The sequence below is a fragment of the Colias croceus genome, chromosome 21 (assembly GCF_905220415.1).
Source record: "Colias croceus chromosome 21, ilColCroc2.1".
Taxonomy (NCBI): domain Eukaryota; kingdom Metazoa; phylum Arthropoda; class Insecta; order Lepidoptera; family Pieridae; genus Colias; species Colias croceus.
In genome coordinates, this window is record NC_059557.1 from 3,943,844 (window position 1) to 3,970,376 (window position 26,533).

Genomic DNA, 26,533 nt, shown 5'->3' on the forward strand with positions numbered 1-26,533 from the left:
ATCGTTAAAAATGTACGTAGCACTTCTTTAAAGGATGCAAAACAAAAACTCAATGCGAGTCTCATTAAAATCTTCCGTCCCTTTGATTTTGCCTAGAAAACGGTCAGGTACGAGTTTGTACACGAGATAAAGACTACCGTCCTTTGATGGCAGGCAAAGGACCGGCTGAGATAGCACATTCAAACAAAATTAATATAAACGAAACGTACACTTTTTACGTTGAAAATGATACCGTTAAAAGAATTTCTGATCTAACAAAGGCTTTAGAAAGTTAGAGGAAATTAAAATGTTACGTTGTGATGTAACTAAATTATATTTAGCATCTGGAATTATTGTAGTACCTCGCTTCGTTTTAATAGAAGGCTTTGTTGATATAGTTAGCAGAAATGTGCTAGAAAGTAGTATTGTTTGGTTTGTTTTTTTCTTTTTGGTGGTGGTAGATACGTTCAAGATACCCTTATTATTATAATTTGTTTTATTTTTTTACCCATGATTTATTTTTGTTGCTTTATGTGTTTTACAGGACAGCCCCCGAGACCCCGAAAAATAATATAAATGATAGCTTTTCAACTTCATCTTCATCACTTGTAACACGAAATCCATCTCAAAGTTTCGTTAAAAAGCTTGCTTCAAAATGCTTGGGCCTTAAAGCAAAGTTTAACTCTGCTCCTAACATTACTAACATAACAGAATCGAATGTCGATGTCAAAACAAAGTCTGAAGTAAAATCTAATTCAAACGCCTTGCATATAGGGAATAGTAAATTTTTCAAAAGATTGGCAAAGAAAGAGGAGTCTGGTGAAATTGTTTGTAATGATGAATTCGATACGATTTCTTTAGATAGAGTAGGAACTTTAAATAGAGATTCCACTGTGAATAGGAGTAATAGAAGTTGTCCAGGTTTTAAAAATTCCCTGCCAAACATATCTGAAAATAATGAACTTAGTGATTCGAGAGAATCTTTACCAGAATCCATCGTTATTGCAGAAGTAGACAGTGATAATAATATTCAGGATAGTAGAAATGTAGTTGAAGCGGTTAATCCAACTGCAATACAAGATATTTTCGAACCAAGACCTCAAAATAATAGGAAATCAACGATATCCAATATGTCTTCAGAATCGGCTCATCTAGTTAACGAATGTTACGAATCGTACGAGTTTTCCAGTTCAATTGTAACTAGTTCCTTTGTTCAAACGAAAGAAGTCAATGATATAATTGCAGTGTCAAAACCTAAACCTCCACCACGTTCCCTTATACCAGATAATTCGAACAACAATAACACCATTTACGCTAACTTTGTGCTAGAAAAGAATGACACCCTGTCTCCAAAGCCAGCGAAACGTACACATATTCCTGTCATAGAACCTAATTTTAACGCAGAAAAACCAACAGTGTACGAAAATATTATTATTCCCGTCCGTAAAGCACCTGAACCTCCCAAAAGAACGTTCTTTCCAACTCAATCTAATAAGTCTTCACCCAGTGTTAGTAGATCTTCCACATTATCTTCCGATTCTATGATTGATGAGACAAATTTAGAAGATATATTATTATCTGAAAAATCGAGATCTTTTCGCCACGGTCGCAAATTGGTCTCGCGAAAAGAAAATAGTAAATCCAGTATAAATCGAACTCAATCGAATGCTTCGGAATATTCTGATATAACAGAAGCGAGTGCATTAGAAAATGTCGATTGTAGCGGTGAAGTTGATGAAAAATCTATGTATTTGTCGATGACGGGTACATTGCCCAGTAAGAAAACAGAAAGAACTGTTAAAAAGAAAGTCCTGTTTAGACATAAAACATTCACTAATATTGAAGTTGATAGAAATTCAATAAATGTTAGAGATTTGCCAAAATGGAATGATGCATTCTTAAAAGAAACGTTAGCTCACTACCACATAAGAGGCACAGGCCATTGTGTGTATAAAGGTCCCACTGTTCAGGAGTTTCTCTCTATTTTCAACACAGACACCATAAGCACAGATTCTTCATTGACTAAAACTAATGAAAAACGAAAAAGTTATTTTGAAACCGCTATATGTTTTTGTAGAGCTAAACCTCCCAAATTCCACAACAGCGCTGAAGATCTATTAGATATTCCGCCTAAAAGTGAAGAGACTGTAACTATAGATATGGACGTATTAAGAGATAGAATGGAAATGATTTCTACATCATTTAGATGTTTCTGTGATTCAGGGAAATGTTCATTACACGCAAATAAGCGAGATTCTCCTATAGACTTAATCGTAAAATTCTCTGCCATAAAGAAAAGTATATCGACTCCAGACATCACGTTAGAGACGACTCTTTCTTTGACCAAACAAAAAACCGGTTTAACGAAAAATAAATCTGTGCCGTCCAATTTAGAAGAGCCTTACGCCGTAGTAAACGTGCAAGATATTTTAGAAAGGAATGATTCAAAATCTAATAAAGCAAATCGCGACAGTTACACATACGTCGAAATGTCACCACATTCTTCTATATCGTCGACGGCTAGGCCTTATTCACTTAAAGATATATCTGAGGTTATGTCATTGAATTCAAATAGATCAACATCGACCGATTCTAAATCTCTGTGTGCTTCTGATCTTCCGCTGAACAAGTCGAACTCCTCGGAACACTCTGGTCACTGGTCGTTGCAGTCATGCAACTCGAACGTCACAATTATATCCGATTCGTCATTTAAAACTTGCATGGAGGAATCGTCCGATGACGGTTCCGACGGGTCGGGTAGCGTGCAATCGGACGAGGACAGTTCTGACGCGGACACGATAAAGTCTGACGTCAGCGCAACGAAGCGTCCATGGAAGCATAGCGATTCGTTTCGTTTCGGGAGTACTTTGACGCGCGGGTTGGACGATTTAGACGAAGAGGGTGAATGTGGGGGGGATAAGTCCTCGTCCGATTGCTCGGACAGCGGTGTTCCGGGGTCGTGCGCGTCGGCTTCGCTTGAGCGCGGCGCGGGGTTGGTTCGCAGCGGGTCGCGGCGCCGCTGGGACGAGGCGGAGGGCGCGAGTGAGGGCGACGCGCTCAGCGTGTCGAGTGCAGCCTCCAGTTGCGCGCCGCACAGGCACCAGCACGAGTATAGCAAAGTTTCGGTAAGTTTGCTACAGGTCACGCCAATCTTTATGGCGGCTCGGATATCAGTTGTAAGTCGAGTAGGTTTTCGCGTCCCAGTGACACAACGAATTGTGTGCGCAGCGACTCGCACGATATTCACAGCCGCCATAAAGTTTGGAGTCAAGTGTACTCAAATGTTCTTTATTACAGGTTGCTTTCTGTGTAAATGTATCTATGTGACGTATTTATATGCTTATTCTAAGGAATTTATGTACTCCCTTATTAGTACACTTTTATTAACAAACATTATTAATTTAATATCATAGACTTGTTTCTAGTCATATATTAATTTCATACCCTTAAACTTTTTTGAAGATTTCTAATTTGGTTTTCCTACTAAATAATTTTCATTTATACTTTGACATAATATCACATATAACCTGAAATATTTTTATCCATAAAGTTTTCAGCGTATTTGTGTAATTAAGTGAAATTTCAAATTAACCTTGACTTTCCCACGTCCCGTTCCTAATTCATATTAATTAAATAGAAATTTTATTTCACCTTTAATGTTAAATGCCTTTTAAAATCACTCGGCCCACCCATGACCTGTTGCTCGTCACGCTATAATGTAATTAATTAAGGTTTGACCTGTGGATGTATTTAAGGTTCCTAAATTATCGGTATGTTTAACGTAATAGTTTGGAAGAAAAACGATGACGGCGAAGAGTATGGCTTTCAGGACAATAGATGTTGGTTTATTTACGTATTGAACGTTATAAATAAATTTTATAATGTTAGAAACATAATAATTGATTTAGAAAATGCTCGGAAAAAAAATTCCAGGGTATCCAAGAAGTTAATGGTCTTGTTTGCTTTATTATTTACCATAATATTCAAAATAGTTCAAATGTGTATTCATAGTTTTTGTCCTAAACTATGTCAGTAACGAAGTTAGAGCGTCTAGAATATTCGAAACATTCTCAAGAAATGGGGGCAAACGTGTCCTGGCATTGGAATCTCTAAGTAGTAGGTCAGCTCTCAGCTTTGCTAACATATTATGTGAAACGTCTCTTGGAAATTGGAAGCATCTTTGAAATAGATAACTGTTAAATTGTATTTAGTAATGTTTATAAACATTTTTCGTTTTTTGAGATACATTTTTTGACAATTAGCTTAATAGGATCCGAGGTTAATTACTGCAATATTTGAATCAATAAAAATATAACATACCCAAATACAAGTAAAACTAAATTAAATTTGTATATAATGGGCGGTAAAATGTTGTCGTAGGTGCAGCTTCTTTTATGCAACTGAAATAAAACTAAAAGTAATAATAAGTAAGTACGACAAAAGAAGGGGTTTCTAAATAATCTTATTGTTCTTAATAACTTTTATTATGGTATAAAACCACTCACCATGCGTGTCGTGGATTACAAGGCGCATCAACTAATAGACTATGATTAAGATGTCGTGAGAAAGCTCTGCTAACACGACACATGCGCAGGCGCAGTATGTTGTAATAATGTACAATGGATGAATTGCTGTGTTTAATTTTGTGCTATGCAATCTGTTTAAGAAATTTCCTACTGGATTGTTTTAAATTTGAAACTATTTAGTGAGAGGTGCTATTTTGGTATCGGATATTTTTAGGCCTTAACCCAGAGATTATAATTAAATTTTTTGGTATAATTGATGGGAAGATTAACTACATTGCATCATGCTTGTATTTTTTAAGATAACGTTTATGTTCTATACTCCTTGTTAAACCCTCAAGACTTAAGTATCAGCAATTCTAACTAATATTTTCTCAATAAATCCTCAACCAAACAGTAAAAGAATTCCCGCCTATAATACATCGAAGACGGTGTAAAAATAACCGCAAATTAGAGCCATTATAAAGTTTATAACAAGATTATGGTGTCCACGTGCGTTCCATCCGAGAGAACATCAGTCGCGCCGTGCGTACGCGCCGTGCGTAGCGTGTGTGTTCAAGTGTTTGTGTGTGTTCTGTGCAAAATGTTTGTGTGTGTGTGAATTGTGATCCTGCAAGGATATTATGGATGATTGTGTAAGTTTTTTTTTTTTGGGGTATTTGAATGCGTTTTTTGTGTAATAAATGTTAGGTTGTGGATAGATTATTTTTATCGCAGTTAGGATTTAGGAATAGAAAATGTTACCTATTATTTATACGATTAGTTAAAGGAAAAGTTTAAATGTTTATCGCAATCTGCAAAGCGTTACGGATATTGCGTTGGAAATGTATGAACGTCACCTTTATTTCGGGAATCTGTTTTAAAATAAAAGTATGCCAAGGTCTCGATAACCCAATTTTAAATTCTCGTAATACTGTAGTTTGCAACATTGTTCCAAAGATACGGAAGCGTTGAGGAAGTTTTACTAAAGCAAAATGAGCTAGTAAGTTTTAATAGCGTCACTTGTATTTGAGTGCCTTATTTCCCATGTCCTATGTTGTAATTAAATATCTAGGATTATAATGGAATTACATTTATTTTATGTGAAGTGTCAATTAAAGAATGAAAAAGAGTTATTGATACTTCAGTGATAGTTCCATCAATCAACGTTGATTTACGCATAGGTAGGTATTCTCTACATTTTTAAAAGAAAATTAATTGAAATGATCCCATAATAACCCGTACCATGTATAGGTATCACAAAAAATTTTAGGACTATGAAACTGTCAAAAACATACAACACTTTACAATACTGTGACATTTGTCATCTCCGATTTGTTTCTAGCTGTCGAATGTTCGCAAGACGGAAATATAACACAATCTAGGTTTTGGCAAACCGCCAACATAAGTGTTTATATGTTTGTATACATTACCAATAGTACCGTATTGTTAATTTTGAGTAATTTTGTAGTTTACTTGCGATTGTAGTGCACCTGATCAAATAAATACCGCTACGATAAACGTGAAAGTTAATGGCCTAACCGTTCAATTGTTTAGTTCATTTAGAAAATGTTAAGTAAATATAGTATTGTAAAACTTATATAATTGAGTACCATATGTTTACGTATGTGTAAAAATAATAAATAATTTCGGACGTATTAATTCTTTTAAAATATATGATATGAATGCATTCAAAGCAGTAAATAGGCCCCATTGATATATAATTTATAACTAGCGTTCCGCCCCGGCTTCGCCCGTGGTACCTATTTACGTTTTCTCTAAATAAGAACGTACGAATATAATAAAAAAAAGAATTATCGAAATCGTTCCGTTCACGCGTGATGCCGTGACTAAGGAAAACGGGTTTTATTTTTATATAGAGAGATAAATAATAAAAAATAGGTAATACCTACGATAAAAAAGTAACAATTTTTGCTACATGAGGTTTTAACTACATATTGTAACATGTGTAATGCATCAATAAAGTTACCTCTAGCTATTATAATAAGATTAGGTTCTTAATACCCTATTGTTCTAATTAAGGAATATGTTTGAAATTTTATGAAGATCGATTATAGATGTGAAAGTAGGGTACGTACATTTTGTGAAGTTTCAAGATAGTAAACTAGAATATACTTATTAGCCAAGATATGTTAGAAAAATCTTATGTTGAGAAGAAAGTCAAGCGGGGTGTTGAGGGTACTTTGCCTAATTAGCTCGATATAGTTCAACTTTTGTGTCAATATCAGTGATATTAGTATAGTTATTATAAACAATACACGTTCGTAGCTCTTAAAATGTTAATGCTATACAAATATATGATTACTATACAATGATTTTAGCATTTAATATGAGTATCCATATACTAATATTATAAATGCGAAAGTAACTCTGTCTGTCTGTCTGTTACTCAATCACGTCTTAACTACTGAACCAATTTGCATGTGGTATAGAGATATTTTGATACCCGAGAAAGGACATAGGATAGGTTTTATCCCGGAAATCCCACGGGAATGGGAACTATGTGGGTTTTTCTTTGACTGCGCGGGCGATGCCGCGGGTGGAAAGCTAGTATTATATAACTATTTTCCGCATCTATCTGAACAGAATGTAAAAAATTGTCAAAAATGTATTAATTATGATGAAGAGTTTTAAAGTGTTCCTAATTCGAAACAGTTACACTGAATATTAAAGGAAGTCGTCTATAAACTACTTACTATCTAAAGTACAACAGTTATAACAAATTAATAGCATGTTACATCACATGGACATGTGATGTATCGAACCAGACGCGAATTATCTTTAGAATGCGTTAATATTATTACTATGTGGGTTACTGGGTTGTAGTATTTCAGAAAATATGAGTTCTGTGATAGATCATGTTTAAAATATCTTAAATTTATATGGATAAACATTTCAAAAAGAAGATTAGCTATATTTAACACTAGCTTCCGCCCGCGACTCCGTCCGCGCGGATGTCGGTCTTCGAGTGGATGGTTTATTTCTCCATTTTGAGTAACTCTGACAATGACATCTATAAATATCTATTGGACCCAAATACGGCTAGGCCTATAATAATACGCAACGTGTGTTCGCGGTTCTACAGAACAACGTCTATGGATAAAACTGAAAAATTAAGATTAATTTTTTTTACGTATTTTTCCAGGATAAAAAGTATCCTATTTTACGCCCAGGACAATAAGGTATAATTATACCAAGTTTCATCGAAATTAAACCGTTAGTTTTCACGTGATATCTTCACATACAGACAGACAAAAACTTTTTTAATTACATATTTGGGTTTGGTATCGATCCAGTAACACCCTCTGCTATTTACTTTTTCAATATTTTCAATGTACAGAATTGACCCTTCTACAGATTTATTATTTATTTATTTATTTATTTATTTATTTCTGATTCCTTACAGCTATTCATACAATAATTACATAATAATAGAACAATACGCCAATAAAAAGGAATTCCGTTAATAGATGTTAGTTATATATGTACATAGGTAGATTTCATAATTATTAATTTTAATTTTCTAAATATTTTAAGTAAACTAATAAAATAATAAAAAAATGCACCACTTATTGTCTCTCAACTATTTTAAGAGACTATCATACGGATTTTGTTTACATATTTCGGAATTTATTATTTCTGATCGGACATCATTAATAGCCCAGAACACTTCTATCCATTTCAAAATAAGATGTCGTAACATTTATTCAATTCACAAGAACATCAATTTTGTAACATAATAACAAGCACAAAAGGGAATAGTTCCGCGAATACAGCACAAAAGTACTTCAAAGGACTCAATATAAATTGGATGCGCCCGCGCCGTCACGGCCGCGATGAGGGCATTAATATGGCGCCAACATCCAGCCATGTTTAAAAGTTCACAAATTGACTAAAACTCAATATGATTCAACGAAATTGGAATACATTGCTGGTTATGTTAGATAAGTTATTCAGCTTCCATCGTTTGTTGGTAATGTAACAAGCAATGTAGATCAAAATTGATTAGTAAGTTATACACCGTCAATTGTCGATACAGCAGAACAGAGGATGCGGGATGATAGCGTTTAAATAAAGATGGATATCTGATGTATTGTACCAAGAAATGTTCGTGATATTGTGATGTAATTATCTGGAAATTGAGTCTTAAATGGTACGCATGATGTTACCATTTGATATTATTATTTGAAGGTTATAGGTATGATTTTCACAATATAAACTGCTCTTTTACTTTGCATAGAAAGTATTTAAGTTCATGACGTGAGCGTTACAGGTTAGAACTGATAAAAAAAGATTTGCCAATTCGATCAAGATACAGGAGGTTAATTGAGAAAAACGCGAAAGTTTCACCATGCCACGAGACATGACTTGACAAATTCTAAATAATATCATAGATAAATAATAAAACGTATATAAATACCACTAGAAGACAAACTCAATTACGCACAATCCGTATTAACTAGGCATGAAAGGATATCCACAGTTAATAGGCTTTTATGGAGAAAATTGTCCATTCAGTGTCCGCCTGCTTCCAATTTAGATCTCATCCGCGGACTGAGATTCAATTACCCGCTCCGCTTGTGGCTATAGAGATTGGTCCATATGTAAGACAATAGCGATTATATTGAATGGCTATAATCTATATATATAAAAGAAAGTCGTGTATGTTCCAACACTTATAACTCGAGATCTGCTGAACCAATTTTCATGGTTTTAGATTTGTTGGATTTGTCTCCGTCCAGAATAGCAGAATAAATATAAAAACAACAAAAACTAGACGAATAAATATTTCCCAAAAATTTTGATTTTCGTACATGTCAATCATTAGTTGTCAATCCTATCAAATACGGAAAATAATGTTTGACATTCATGCGTTCAAAAATGTATTATGTGTAAAATAATTAAAAAGTAAAAAGGGTGAATAAATACATATTGTTTGTATTTTTTTTTAAATCAATTATTAAAAAGTACAATAAAAGCAGATACATAAAAATTCCTCAAATATTTGTGTTTACGCGTGTTTTCAGAAATTGATAAGGTATTTTTGGTGAGGAAACTAACCAAGGAGGTTAGTTCGCTTAATTAAAGAAATTCTATAAAAATGTAAAAATTCTGACAATAGGCATGACGAAAGATTTTGAAATCCTCTTCCATTATGTGTGTATACGTTTACTATACAAGAAAAACCCTATATTTCGGTAATATACTTAAATTTAACGAAGATAAATAGTATAAATATTTATTTTGTATATACAGGGTTACAGGAAAAGTCGATGTAGATCCGTTAAGGGCATGTAGTACACATCATTTCTGAATGATTTCACTATGTAACCTCCCATCCTAAACTTAACCGTTTTCGAGATATTCGAGTTTTAATTTTTTTTATGAAAATGCCCAATTTTTCGGCTATTCAATTGAATATTTTGAATTTTTTTTGATTCTTATGATTATTTTTTTGGTTTTTTACATGAAGAATGAGATGCTTAATTACCTCAATGACTAAAATTGCACGTAAGTTAACTAAGTAGGTCATTGTAGACGATCGAAACTTAAGAAAATAAGTACAAATTATAAAAAAAATATTTTTCTTTTCTGGATATCTCAAAAAATTATTATGGCACTTGCTCTGCAGATGTGCTTAAAAACATCACCATTTTATCAGCTATCCAACGAGGTATAACACTCTAGGTTTGTATTTAAAATCATAGAAAAAAACATAGTTGAAAAGGTTCAGATAGTAGGTCTAACGGGTCCCTCGGCTATTGTCCTTCAAGTTAATCCGGTGCGTGTGAGCGAGACAACTTACGATTTATGCAGATGAGAGTGAGAAAAATAATGTGCAAAAACAAATTTGGGGATACAACATGCCCATTGTTTTGTATTTGGTCGTTTGTTTGCTTGCCATCCATTTTAGTCTGCTCAGGCGATTCGTCCATGGTAGATGCGAATTATTGTGCTTTCGGATTCCCACACGACGTATGTGTGTGACTTAGGTGACCTACTAATGATCTCCCATTACAATTACTGCGGGACCTGTGGTTTCAACATGATGGCTGCCCTGCTCGTTAGGGAAGCGGCAGCGTTAGGGAATGGTTGGACACTAACTATCCTAACAAATGGATTGGACGAGGTGGGCCTTTACCCTGGCCACCCAGATGTACCGACCTGACCCCCATTGATTTTTATGTATGGGGGCACATAAAGAGCCTCGTTTACAGTGAGCCCAACCCCATATCGTTAGTGGAAGTTCTCAAAGAAAGGATGCTGCTTGTGTGCTGTTGAAATGCTGCTAACGACATAAGAAGAACATTAACCACATGGTGTAGTGAAAAGTGGACTACGTGAAAGAATGAGAAAATGTGTGCGAAAGAGGTGGACACGTAGAACATGAACTATAAAATTTTATTCAAAAACATTAGGTGAATGAATGTTATTTTACTAACTGATTTATTGTTTCATTTAGCTTACTACAATCACCGACGATCTGTACGCCAACTATGAGTTGAGCGTGAGTGACTTTGTATGCCAACTAACGTTAACAACGCACCGATTACGTTATTTTCCAAACAGTAACTAGTCACTTACGCTCAAGTAATAGTTGGCGTACGGTCATTATTTGTACGATCGACGATGTGAACAAAAAAAATGCTATAAAACTGAATGATCTCCTAGGTCAGGATAGCGGGATATCGATGGATGCATGAAGGTTGTACCTAGCCGAGGGAGGCCTATGTTCAATAGTGGAAGCCAGTATGCCGAAATGATGATGCTGAACTTAAGTCAAATTAATTAGATTAAATAAGGGCTATTTATTCTGACTGCCATGTAGCCTTAGAAACTAAGTTTCACCTTTGAGGTTAATAAATACCCTAGAGTGTTATACTTCGTTGGATAGCTGATAAAATGTAGATGTTTTTAAGCATATCTGCAGAGCAAGTGCCATAATAATTTTTTGAGATATCCAGAAAAGAAAAATATTTTTTTATAATTTGTACTTATTTTCTTAAGTTTCGATCGTCTACAATGACCTATTTAGTTAACTTACGTGCAATTTTAGTCATTGAGGTAATTAAGCATCTCATTCTTCATGTAAAAAACCAAAAAAATAATCATAAGAATCAAAAAAATTCAAAATATTCAATTGAATAGCCGAAAAATTGGGCATTTTCATAAAAAAAATTAAAACTCGAATATCTCGAAAACGGTTAAGTTTAGGATGGGAGGTTACATAGTGAAATCATTCAGAAATGATGTGTACTACATGCCCTTAACGGATCTACATCGACTTTTCCTGTAACCCTGTATATATAATATTTATTTTGTATTGCGTTCATCAAAGCCTAAATTAGTTCAGCTAAAAGGTAACATAACATTCATTGACAGGACGGTACAAAGTTCGCCGGGACAGCTAGTGAATCATGGATTTCAGTTCGATTTAGTACCAAGTTTTGAGGGCATTCCAGTAATAAGTCGTATTTAATCAGTATCAATGCTTGAGTGTAAATCTATATCATTTTAAAATTTTAAGCTTACGAAATTGTTACATATGCATTGCTCTGTTTGGAAGTTTTATGTCTTTAAAAAGTAAAAGAGTAACCGGAATGAATGGTAGTTTTGATGTAATGAATTCAATTCATAGCACAACAATGTCATCTTTATAAAAGACACAAAACACAAGCATATGTTATTTTCACTGGAAAGTTTAAACTTTGAACTTTACGCCAACGCCGAGTTCCGTGATCGTTCAATTTCACAATTACGCAATTGCGGGCACTTATCTTCGAGCGACGACAATAAGATCCCTTATAAATAGATGATGACATTCTCGTAAATTACCGACAATTTCAGCGTAGGGATGTATCTCGTTTCCAAGCCATCATTTCCTAGAATCCTACTGAAGCGTACACGACGGGTAATAAAATTACGTAGTTGAATCTAACAATGCTAAGAACTATTAATTTAAACTTAATTTAAATGAATTGGAACATTTAAATCTAGATACTAATTTTCAAGTAATAGTTAAGGAAAGCCATTACTTTTGTTGAAATGATTTAATAGTATTTGTATGCCCAGTAAAACGTTTTATACAGGGTGTCCCAAAAAGTAGTGATGAACGGAAGCTGGGAGGTAGATGACTTAGAGGGCTATCCGAATCACCCCTATGTGTGTTATGCGATTTTTCGTATTTTCGGAGTTATTACATTTTTTTCAATTTTTCATCCATCGCTGAGTACGATGAGATTTTTATTTATGGTGACGTGAATTATTGCGCTAGATGCTTGATTTTTTTTGTGTGCTAAGCTGAAAGATAGTCCAATTCAGTATGGTAACATTTACTATCTTTAGATCTTCTAATGAAATAAAAAAAAGGATTAAATGCCAAGAAAGATAAAATTACCCAGTATGTTCATAACTTCAAGGGCCCATAAAAAAATAAAATCACATGAAAAAAGTTTTCCATTTGGCTTTTAAAAACTTGTTCTATCTATCAGGTAGCTACCCTGAAAATTTCATTTTATTATTCAGAAGGCTTCAATCGAAAAATAGAAATCTAAATGTGAAATCTAAATAGATAGAGCAAATTTTTAAAAGCCAAATGGAAAACATTTTTTATGTGATTTTATTTTTTTATGGGCCCTTGAAGTTGTAGACATACTGGGTAATTTTACCTTTCTTGGCATTTAATTCTTTTTTTTTATTCCATTCGAAGATCTAACGATAGTAAATGTTACCATATTGAATTAGCCTATCTTTCAGCTTAGCAAACAAAAAAAAAATCAAGCATCTAGCGCAATAATTGACATCACCATGAGTGAAAATATCATCGTACTCGGCGATAGGTGAAAAATTGAAAAAAAACGTTATAACTCCGAAAATACGAAAAATCGCATAACATACATGGGGGTGATTCGGATAGCCCTCTTGTCCCTCTACCTCCTAGCTTTCGTTCATCACTACTTTTTGGGACACCCTGTATAGTAATTATCGTACTTTTGTATTGCAACAGGTCATGGGTTATTTTCTTTTAATACTCACTCAAAACAATAATCTCACATGTAAATACATTATCATAGCATATTATGTGTATACTATAAGTACTTAACTCTCGGACATAAAGCTGAGACTCTGTTTCGACAGCCCACCCCTCCCAAGAAGCCTCCCAGGAGGAACCTCTCAGTGTCCCCCACCCATGCCAACTCACCTTCTTCCGGTTACAGCTATGAGCTCAGGTCTCATGCTAGGAGTCAAGATGACTTGGACGATATACAGGTGAGGTGTAGATGACGGCTGTCAGATGTAGATGTCGGCTGTAAGATGTAGATGACGGCTGTCAGATGTAGATGACGGCTGTCAGATGTAGATGACGGTGGTCAAATGTAGATATAATACACTTAGTTAATTGTTGGTAATGTGAAGGAATAGAATAGCTCCTGAGCTATTTTGGGTAATCCTGAGATAGGTCTCATATAAGGATCCAAGATGACTAGGACGATATACAGGTGAGGTATAGATGACAACTGTCAGATGAAGATGACGGATGCCAGATGTATATCGGCTGTGAGAAGTAGATGACGGATGCCAGATGTATATGTCGGCTGTGAGAAGTAGATGACGGATGCCAGATGTTTATGACGGCCGTCAGATGTAGATGACGGTTGTCAGAGGAAGATGACGGCTGTCAGATATTTATGACGGCTGTCAGATATTTATGACAGTTGTCAGATGTTTATGACGGCCGTCAGACGTTTATGACGGCTGTCAGACGTTTATGACGACCGTCAGATATTTATGACGGCTGTCAGATATTTATGGCGGCCGTCAGACGTTTATGACGGCTGTCAGATTTTTATGGCGGCTGTCAGATGTAGATGACGGCTGTCAGAAGTACAAGACGGCTGTCAGATATTTATGACGGCCGTCAGATGTTTATGACGGCTGTCAAATGTTTATGACGGCCGTCAGATGTTTATGACGGCTGTCAGATGTTTATGACGGCCGTCAGACGTTTATGATGGCTGTCAGATGTTTATGACGGCCGTCAGATGTTTATGACGGCTGTCAAATGTTTATGACGGCTGTCAGAAGTACAAGACGGCTGTCAGACGTTTATGATGGCTGTCAGATGTTTATGACGGCTGTCAGATGTTTATGGCGGCTGTCAGATGTAGATGACGGTTGTCAGAGGTAGATGACGGATGTCAGATGTATGTGACGGCTGTCAGATATTTATGACGGCTGTCTGATTTTTATGACGGCTGTCAGATGTTTATGGCGGCTGTCAGATATTTATGACGGCTGTCAGATGTACATGACGGCTGTCAGATGTTTATGACGTTCGTCGGATGTATATGACGTTTGTCAGATATTTATGACTGCTATCTGATGTACATGACGGCTGTCAGATATTTATTACGGCGTTCAGATATTTATGATGACTGTCAGATATTTATGACGGTTGGCAGATGTTTATGATGGCTGTCAGATATTTGTGTTGGCCGTCAAACGTTTATGACGGCTGTCAGATGTTTATGACGGCCGTCAGACGTTTTTGACAGCTGTCAGATATTTATGACGGCTGTCAGACGTTTATGACAGCTGTCAGATGTATATGACGGCTGTCAGAAGTTGATGATGGATGCCAGATGTATATGTCGGCTGTGAGAAGTAGATGACTGCGGTCAGAGGTAGATGACGGATGTCAGATGTAGATGACGGCTGTCTACATCTGTAGATGACGGTGGTCGAATGTAGAAATAATTCAATTTAAGAATTTTATACATTACTGGTGAGATATGGTTGGAGATGCACTTTAGTTAATAGTTGGTAATGTGGAGGAATAGAATAGCTCCTGAGCTATTTTGGGTCATCCTGAGACAGGTCTTATATTAGGAGCCAAATGACTTGGACGATGTACAGGTAAGGTGTAGATGACGGCGGTCAGATGTAGAAGATGGCGGTCATATTATGTAGATGACGGCTGTCAGGTACGTAGTGGTAAAGGACATGGATGATGTAGATTTTAGATAGAATAATAATTCGTTTTAAGAATTTACATAATAAAGGTAAGATTATGATGATAATTAGATACGTAGTGGTTGAGAATAGATGCACTTAAGTATAAGTTGATAGTGTGGAGGTAGAATAGAATAAAAAACTAAAGTATTTTGGACATGATTTTTTTTAAGCTGTGCTTCGGGTGTTCTTCGTTTGTGGATTATATTAGATCATGCATAGGTGCACTGTACATTAGCTAGCAAGTAGTAAAATAAGTCAAAAATGATTCTATCTTGCAATGTTGACTGTATGCTGTTTAAAATAAGAATACATTGGAAAGTAAAACTACGCTTCATTGGCATGCTGTATATAGTGAATACTCTTCACCCAAAAATAGTTGTGCTACAAAATAATAATATTGATTTAGTAGCAGTATCAGAACGAGCTTTTTCCAGAGGTATATTTTATTCCTACGAGTCTTTCAGTCTCAAATTATTAGGAATTTGTTTGACCATTGATTCAGATTATTTAAAAGAACGATATTTTATTTCATGTAATTTTGCCTTGTCTACGCAAACGATAACCTAATTTGTTTTGAAAGCTTTCATGATCTCTATCTAAACAAGATTAAAGGTCAAATAATAAAGTACCCAGCTTCTAAAATTTAGGATAATCTGTATTGGCATTTTCCATTCCTCTTAATTCTGTAACGTTCGCATCGATTACATCATTGTTAGAATAATTATTTTAAACGTTTACATATTCGCTGCCAATGATTGCAACAGCAAGGTTGAAGACAATGTTGTTCATTATTCCGTAATCCATGTTATTACAGACTTTGAAACAGTTTACTGCGTTGTGTATTAGTCATAAATTAATGGTTCGGAAAAAAGATTTAACAGCATGTGTAGGATTGCCCGTTGTATATTTATATGAATGGTCTCCGTTTATTAGCACAATTTATCCATAGATTACCTACATTGTAGTATAGAATATTGAATAATTGTATTAAACTACAAAGATCTATTAATGATTAGGAATATATTTAGGTAATTCAGAACTACCTTTCTCATTGTTGCAGGGTTCAAAACACTACCTCAAGCACGGTCGCTCGGTCGACCAATACGTTGACGGTAAACTATCCTACATGGATTACGAGGAACACAATTCCCCTAGAGCCATACCAGTGCCAAACCCCAGGACTAGCCTGAAGAACCGCTCACAGCCCGTCGCCATAACAGCTATGTACGAAAACGTAGTCATCAAAGAGCAGAATCCAAGACGGAAACTGAGAAGAAACAATTTCGGTCCACAACACGACGATGTGGCTATAGAAAGAGTGAGAAAATACTCGAACCAAGAAAGATCGTCTCTAGAGAGTCTTCTCGATGACCAATCCATGAACAGTCCGAGCGATTGTGAGCGGTATTACGATGGGCCTAAGATCGAAATTCCCTTATCACCATCACATTATGAACAACCCCCCACTCCCGACCACCCGCCTCCCTCAGCGAAACAGGCAGAGAGAAGTATACATGAAAGGATACGGCCGTTGAGTCAGGTTAGTCCTGAATAGATGTAGTTTAATGTGGGTAGTTGTAATTTCATGCACTTAGGATGCTAGTAGGTGTAATGCATGTATGATGTCACTGTACTATACAGTTTATTGATGCGGTTACGTTAACCTATATTTGGAAGGACGATCGAATTATTTGTGACTTCAATTATGTTTAGGTCAGAAATTGTATGTTTTGTTTACGAAAAAATGGCGAAAACTTATGTCTTATAATGTTGTTTAATAAAGTTATTTTATTGTAGCATCACAAATGTTATTAATCACAAGGTCGCCGTAAACCACACTAAAATTAAACATATTTACATTTAAATTTAAAATTCATCATAAACATAATTCTAAGAACAACCGCATGCGCATTTTATTTATTTTTTGCACTTTTAATTGTTTTTTTCCAACATTTCAGCTAATAATGGAGGTTGTAGAAGAAATAAGAATTAGGAAAAAATCGCAAGGCGATGTAACAGATCCGTGATATTTTATTGTTAAGATGTATTTTATTGTATTTCGTAATAAAATAATAGAAAAGAGTGAAATGTATGTGATTTAAATATGCGTAACGTTCAAATTACTTACAAATAAAAATGATAGTGACATTACTGAAATTCACATGTTTTTAGATTAAAAAAAGATGGTCTTAATTTAGAATTGGTGCTGAAAATGTAAATATTAAAAGTAAGTTGTATTGTTTTATCGCTAACAAGTATTCCTTAAGGTGCTATTTAGATGTAGAAGCTTTTTACAAAACAATAGTAATTTTTTTTATAGATTGAGCATTTTTTCAAGACATGCATTTATTTTATTTTTTTATACCACTACAATAGCATATAAACGAAATATATTCAGCTACATATAGTATTATCGAAGTGATATATGTAATTATAATATTTTGATATATAACATTGAATAAGACAAATTAACAAAAGCGGCTATTTAATTTGGTAATTGTAAGGTTTATTGTATTTTATGTTACCTATGTTAAGGCTTATGATGTATTATTTTCGATTTTATTTAGTTTATGACAATAAATTTTTATGATTTCTTTATTTTGTTTCTTTTCTTGTCTTTTTTATTATTTTATGCATTAATTACTATAAGTGAGACTTTATTTTTATTTAATAATAAGTGAATAACGTAGACTAAGAAAAATTTTCTTGTTTATTTTTGCTCTTATTAGGTAACTTCGTTGATTTGAAACGCCTCATGGAATTTTAAACGCAACACCACTGAATTCATTCTTAAGGCGCAGGTGATTTATAAAAGGCGTAATTTATTTTATAACAATATGGCTAACACAAATAATTTATAACTTATACAGTTAAATTACGTTATAAAGACAACTATTATTATTATTACATATAGAAAATATGGAAGTGACTAAAAAGCAATAACAATAAACAACAAATCTTTTTAACTCTTACCTCCAGAGAAAAAGATTTATAACCACACAACTAAATTCACAGGGTTTCTTAAGTTTCTAGCTATGATGGCCATAATCGACAATTTATTTGTTATGGTAAATTTACATCAAACGAACATAGTGCTAGAGCTAGAACAAGAGCATACTTTCGTGATCTTTTAGTGTAAACGAAAATTTGTATTCAATGTTGTTCAGTAATAAAACATTGCATAGAATGTTTTGCACGGTAAAGTCATCGTCTAAATGCACCGTAAGAACTACGAAAAAATGCTTTAAGCCCATTTACACTAAAAGATTTTGACATAGTGGGGTTAAAATGAGAATTTTGATGTAATTGCACCTTGAGGCGATGGGGCTGTCGTTTTAGTCTCTTTAGTGTCAATAAATAGTGTTCATTAGAAAAATGCTGAGATCTGATGTATAAATTTTGTTTTTAAAACGATTTAAATTTTTGATTGGTTGCAATTTTCTATCGAGTTGAAGTAGGTTGCAGTTAAAAAATTACCATTTATAACAACTTGTAAAAGTTAACATGAATGAATTTTTTTAGACTTTAGTAATTAACTAAGCAGGTATTCGGTATACAAAGTGCAAGTAGTCTTCAAGTAGCACGTAAGTTGCATATACTTAAGATTGCTATGAGAATTATAGTAGGGGCTAGTATTTTAAGTATTGCTGAATTTTATTCAAGGTGGGTAACTTTTCTTATTTTATTAGTTGCTGGTATAAGGATATATTTATCTTAAACTTCTTAGAAAGATTTTAACCCCTAATCAATTAGTTATTTTGTAAATTCGCTCCAAGTATGAATACAAAATTTTTATTTATTGTAACATTTATCTTTTCACAAGTAATTTGAGAGTACATGTTATGTACACGTATTTAAATAAGCATATAAAAACCTTTTTTCAGAATTCTTAGAGCTAGCGGGCAAGAGCAACTTTTGTCTCCCCCATCAACACAACAGCTCTTAGTTCTTAAACAGAATTCAGCAGAAACTACATATTATTACCTATACCTTATTACTTAAAATCATTTAATTTAATCGTCGAATAATTAATTCAAACTAACATGGAGCTAAACAATACGTAGGTACATATTTTATTTTTCGATACTTTAATTCGAGTATGTATTAGGTATTAATTTGTTCTAATACCTCTCAATCAATCAATCAAAAGTCAATTTGTAGTTTTGTTCTGATAAGTATGAGGTAGCGTAGTTATAAGTCATTAAAAATCAGTGAGTGATTTGCTTTTACCTATGAGTAGAATTACATTATTTTGTTGTGATTAGATCCTATCAAATTATGAAAAAAAAAAGATTAATGTTTTAAAAACGTCACAGTATTAAAATATCACACATCAATTTTGAAATTACAACTGTATATCTTCAGTAGTAACAAAATAGTTATTAAAAATAATTAGAAATCTTATTAGAAATCTTATAAGATATAATAGACAGTAGACACCATCAACGGAAAACATAAAGGTCACCTCTCAACAGGAATACAAGCGGCGGTCAGCGCTGCGAGACAGCCAGACTGAGACGGATATCAATCTGTTGCGCGCCACGTCAGCGGTGTCAGTGGCCAGCGGGGCCACGGATCGCAGCGGCACTGACAACTGTGTTGAGGAGTATGTGTGCGACGTTCCTTTTGCTGGTAAGTGCTAGGTTTAGTAACTTTATGCTATTGGCTTGTATCTTTCGTTATTATTTCACTCGGAATATCAGGGTTATTAATTTATTATGTACTAAGTATATAATAATATATTTTGAGATTAAGAAGCTCATTATTACAAGATCATATATTACAATCAAATATTACAATTACAAGATCATATATTACAAGATTAATAAAGTTTTATTTGAAATCTGACAAATTGTTGTTCGACGGAATATTTAACTGCGGGTATCTGCGAATATCGTTATGATTATTTTACCGGGAAATACATGTACTTACATCGAAACTTTTAAATGGATAATCTATAAGAGAAGAAAATTCATTTGTAGGTTATATTACAAAAATTTGCATTCGGATTTAGAATTAACTGAACATCATCAAGCTTCGGTTTTTTAGTCGCATAGTCAAACAGTATCGCATTTCTCTATATATTACTTGTTCCTGGTTTATATAGAGTCAACCTAAGCGAGTTTAAAACAAACTAACCAAATATAAACCGGAACTACGAAGCACCAAAAGAACGATCCGTCCCGCTTGTATCATTGAAATATAGCTGTATTTCTGACGGGTGAATTTCAATTTTTCCCGATTTCCTTGTTAGCATAGCAAATATGGCGTCAACGCGCGAATGGCTGCCAGACTGCAAACAGCGCAATGGAATACTCGAAATATTTACCAATATTTAATGGAAACTTCGGCTATATGTTTTATTGTGTCACAGTTTTTTAGGTTGTTATATTATGATATCATTGGTAAGTGTCCGTACATAAAATATTCAGTTAAGAAATTAATATAGGCGATAGGTACATATCACATCCATATTGTGATAGATCAGATCTTATTCGCTGTTTACATCTATCCATAATTCTATTAACATACATTCGTAAAATAAATAGGATTTCAATAATAAGATATGTTCAAAAATCTCTGAAATTCGCGTAGCATAATATCTAGAATTTAATTAAACCTTCCCAAGAGTCGCGACCACAAACTTCCTCATGCCATCTCTCCATTCACCTTAACACCGCGCCACACATTTATTACATTAAACACATCAAAACATATTAATTTCATATCACTATATACTCAGGTTTCAAAGTATGTTGGTTGATTTGGTGTGAACGTATTTTCTTTGTGGGTTTGAATCCTTGCGGAGAATAACACATTAATTCTATACTAGTAGAAAAGGTAGGTAGGATGAAAATTGTAACTTTCGTAATTTTTCAGCGGTTAAATGTGCTTTAGTAGGTATGTTGATTTGTATTAACTTTAAATTTCAAGTTCAAATAAATTTTACTCCAAAGCTTATAAATAATTAACCATAAACCAGCTCATATTATCATAAAGTTTCCCTTAAATCTTCAAGCACAGGTAAAGCAGATTATTTATAATTGTAAAAAAGGCAAAGCCGTCGAGACGCTAGACAACAATAGTCAAACAGTACGATGCGCAGGCGCCGGCGCCTCTAAGCGTGCTTTGTTTTGCGGCACGAATATTGTAAATATACCCTAATCTTATATGGACATTCGACGATAAGACCAGTATGTGTATAATACTGTTTTTTAGGCTTTTAACTTGGAACTCTATTGTTAAAGGGATATCTAGTATAATGCAGGTTTTATTTTACCTGTAGAAGGTGCATAAAAAGTTGCGTATAAATGGTATGCAGAGATAACAGCTTAGTACGCTAATCACAAAACTAAAAAACCTCTGTTGATTTAGGAACTGTAGCAACTGCAAAATCATATGCCATAAATATGTAAAAAAAACGTAACATATTGTCACACACTGTACCTACCATATTTAATACAGATTAAGGTATACGGATATACTTATACCGTTTTTTTATGAACCGGACGTCCGTAAATCAAGTGTTGTCAGATGTGAACCTAAATAAATATCAGAAATATTTATTTTATTATAAAATCCACGGCACCAATATCTCTATTTTTACTGTCTTAACAATAACGCAGATTTGTCCAATGTTGACAAAAATGATTTTGATTATCAAATCTTATTGCAATTTTTTTTCGCTTATTATTTTTTAAGAAATATCATACAATTTAATCCTGCTAAACATCCAAGTAATATATCCAGGATTCATTAAAGATTTTTAAATAATTAACACGTATTTAAATTTTGAAATATATCTCCGTTTATAGTAATCTCAAAATAATAATAAAAATAAATTATCCATCTAGGTATTATGTTTGTGTTTACAAATTGCGTAAATCTCATAATTCGTTCGCGGTCTGCGCGTGAGATAACTTGATTACTTCTGCGGTTACCAGCTAACTGTGAATTTCATCAGCATTAGTGAATGTTCATTTAAAGGTTAGGCTCTGTGTTATTTGAGCAAAGACGTAATTTTGTTTACATATATCTAGCGACTAGCTACTTTCTAGAAGTTGTGCTACGTTTAATAAAGATGATAAGAAATATATCACACGCAATCATGTTTAAATCTGAGACAATTACAAGGGCACGTGCACATACTACGAATATTTTGTGTATATCCCAACGAATATTATGAAAATATAAGTTTGAAAACCGTAAGCATAAGCGCAACATAAAATGCGCAAAAATGTACAGAATTTTAAACAACAGCGCCAAAATACCAAAATCATCGCACCATAAATTATCTTGCACATAAACTGTCAACCTTATATTTCCGAAAATTTCACCTTCAAGTACGCAAAGTATGTACCTATATAAAGTATAAGCTGAATGCCCTTTCGCAGACGCCGGCCAGACGCGCTTGTTAAGTTAGGTCATGATCGCCTTAATTTAAGCTCCTTTCACACTGCAGTTTGTGCTAGGAAATAACTTCTTAAACAGTTCCTCTATATGTACCTACATATTATAAAAACCATTGTTTGTTTCTGCATGACTGTATGAGATACTTACATTGCTTCTGAAAATGTATAGTTTAATAATGAAAATCCTCTATGTTTTACATTATTGCATATTTAGAGTCTAAGCTGTTTTCAAATAGGCAGGCAATGCTCGTGCTCCATCCAATTCTTATTAGTAAGAGACGTTTCCAAAAAGACAAGATTTTTATTGTTTATACCGTGTATCACTGTTTTGCTATACTAAGACTACATAGAACAAGAGACTTATTCTAATTTGTCATATATTATGTAGGTAGATGTAAATGATAAAAAAAACTACGCTTACATATTAAATCTATAATGTGAAAAGTCCCTTAGCTCACGACAATAATAATAATTATCGTTGGCGCCCTAGCCTCGTTTATTTTTAAGTTACGCATTGTTTATGTGCAGAATGCAGATGTATGTCTCATTTCATTTACACAAACATGTTTTGCTTTTTCTATGACGTGGTTTGATACATTCATAATTATAGAGAAGTAGCTCTGTCTGTCTGTCTGTTACTAAGTTTGTCACTCGCGAAATTGTAATCAGATTTGTATAGATTTGATAAAATATAAGCTACTTTAAAATTAACGGTATGATCAGTTTATGATTCTTATCCCTTTTTAAAACATATTGTAGATCTTTAAAAAATCAACTTTAAACACAATAGTAGATAAATAGTTGGCTATCTCGAAATTGAAACAAAAATATGAAAACAATTTTCATTTAGGTAAATACCTTTTATCGGCTCAGTAAAATTAATTTATGACAAGGCGGTCGTGTATTTTTTAATTAACACTTTCGCGTATTCGCGAATTTTAATTAATTGATAGTAATTAGTGGAAAATATTGAGAAATAGTCATTAGTGGATGCTGCCGTGCATTCGATTTAAGATAATTGATTACTTGAATTTTGTATGTACTACGTGCTTTGTGAAATTTCATATTTTAAAGCAATTAAGGCGACTACACCACCGAAACTAGCGCCCCCCCAACATTTTATTTTTTTACTCCTAAACCAGATCAAATTTAAAAAATCTGGCTCGGTACTTTGCTAGTATATTACTTGTAGTATTTTTGGTATTACTTTTCATTATTTTGCATTCGGTAAATTAGGAGAACTTTTGATTACCGCCAAAAGTGGCCACTTTTGGCGGTAATCAAAAGTTCTCTAGAATAATGAACAGTTAGAATAGTGAAAAGTAATACCAAAAATACTACAAGTAATATACTAGCAAAGTACCGAGCTAGATTTTTTAAATTTGATCTGGTTTAGGAGTAAAAAAATAAAATGTTGGGGGGGCGCTAGTTTCGGTGGTGTAGTCGCCTTAATTGCTTTAAAATATGAAATTTCACAAAGCACGTAGTACATACAAAATTCAAGTAATCAATTATCTTAAATCGAATGCACGGCAGCATCCACTAATGACTATTTCTCAATATTTTCCACTAATTACTATCAATTAATTAAAATTCGCGAATACGCGAAAGTGTTAATTAAAAAATACACGACCGCCTTGTCATAAATTAATTTTACTGAGCCGATAAAAGGTATTTACCTAAATGAAAATTGTTTTCATATTTTTGTTTCAATTTCGAGATAGCCAACTATTTATCTACTATTGTGTTTAAAGTTGATTTTTTAAAGATCTACAATATGTTTTAAAAAGGGATAAGAATCATAAACTGATCATACCGTTAATTTTAAAGTAGCTTATATTTTATCAAATCTATACAAATCTGATTACAATTTCGCGAGTGACAAACTTAGTAACAGACAGACAGACAGAGCTACTTCTCTATAATTATGAATGTATCAAACCACGTCATAGAAAAAGCAAAACATGTTTGTGTAAATGAAATGAGACATACATCTGCATTCTGCACATAAACAATGCGTAACTTAAAAATAAACGAGGCTAGGGCGCCAACGATAATTATTATTATTGTCGTGAGCTAAGGGACTTTTCACATTATAGATTTAATATGTAAGCGTAGTTTTTTTTATCATTTACATCTACCTACATAATATATGACAAATTAGAATAAGTCTCTTGTTCTATGTAGTCTTAGTATAGCAAAACAGTGATACACGGTATAAACAATAAAAATCTTGTCTTTTTGGAAACGTCTCTTACTAATAAGAATTGGATGGAGCACGAGCATTGCCTGCCTATTTGAAAACAGCTTAGACTCTAAATATGCAATAATGTAAAACATAGAGGATTTTCATTATTAAACTATACATTTTCAGAAGCAATGTAAGTATCTCATACAGTCATGCAGAAACAAACAATGGTTTTTATAATATGTAGGTACATATAGAGGAACTGTTTAAGAAGTTATTTCCTAGCACAAACTGCAGTGTGAAAGGAGCTTAAATTAAGGCGATCATGACCTAACTTAACAAGCGCGTCTGGCCGGCGTCTGCGAAAGGGCATTCAGCTTATACTTTATATAGGTACATACTTTGCGTACTTGAAGGTGAAATTTTCGGAAATATAAGGTTGACAGTTTATGTGCAAGATAATTTATGGTGCGATGATTTTGGTATTTTGGCGCTGTTGTTTAAAATTCTGTACATTTTTGCGCATTTTATGTTGCGCTTATGCTTACGGTTTTCAAACTTATATTTTCATAATATTCGTTGGGATATACACAAAATATTCGTAGTATGTGCACGTGCCCTTGTAATTGTCTCAGATTTAAACATGATTGCGTGTGATATATTTCTTATCATCTTTATTAAACGTAGCACAACTTCTAGAAAGTAGCTAGTCGCTAGATATATGTAAACAAAATTACGTCTTTGCTCAAATAACACAGAGCCTAACCTTTAAATGAACATTCACTAATGCTGATGAAATTCACAGTTAGCTGGTAACCGCAGAAGTAATCAAGTTATCTCACGCGCAGACCGCGAACGAATTATGAGATTTACGCAATTTGTAAACACAAACATAATACCTAGATGGATAATTTATTTTTATTATTATTTTGAGATTACTATAAACGGAGATATATTTCAAAATTTAAATACGTGTTAATTATTTAAAAATCTTTAATGAATCCTGGATATATTACTTGGATGTTTAGCAGGATTAAATTGTATGATATTTCTTAAAAAATAATAAGCGAAAAAAAATTGCAATAAGATTTGATAATCAAAATCATTTTTGTCAACATTGGACAAATCTGCGTTATTGTTAAGACAGTAAAAATAGAGATATTGGTGCCGTGGATTTTATAATAAAATAAATATTTCTGATATTTATTTAGGTTCACATCTGACAACACTTGATTTACGGACGTCCGGTTCATAAAAAAACGGTATAAGTATATCCGTATACCTTAATCTGTATTAAATATGGTAGGTACAGTGTGTGACAATATGTTACGTTTTTTTTACATATTTATGGCATATGATTTTGCAGTTGCTACAGTTCCTAAATCAACAGAGGTTTTTTAGTTTTGTGATTAGCG

At 33.7% G+C, this 26,533-nt stretch overlaps 1 protein-coding gene across 1 annotated transcript in view; it reads left to right on the forward strand.

The window, feature by feature from the left end:
- The window catches only part of LOC123701284, a 112,787-nt gene that overhangs the window by 30,198 nt on the left and 56,056 nt on the right, over positions 1 to 26,533 (forward strand). Inside the window, exons 8-11 of the mRNA XM_045648707.1 lie at positions 524 to 3,104; positions 13,641 to 13,772; positions 16,579 to 17,058; positions 19,994 to 20,150. Of these exons, the coding sequence (XP_045504663.1) occupies positions 524 to 3,104; positions 13,641 to 13,772; positions 16,579 to 17,058; positions 19,994 to 20,150 (3,350 nt within the window). The remainder of the gene's footprint in view (positions 1 to 523; positions 3,105 to 13,640; positions 13,773 to 16,578; positions 17,059 to 19,993; positions 20,151 to 26,533) is intronic.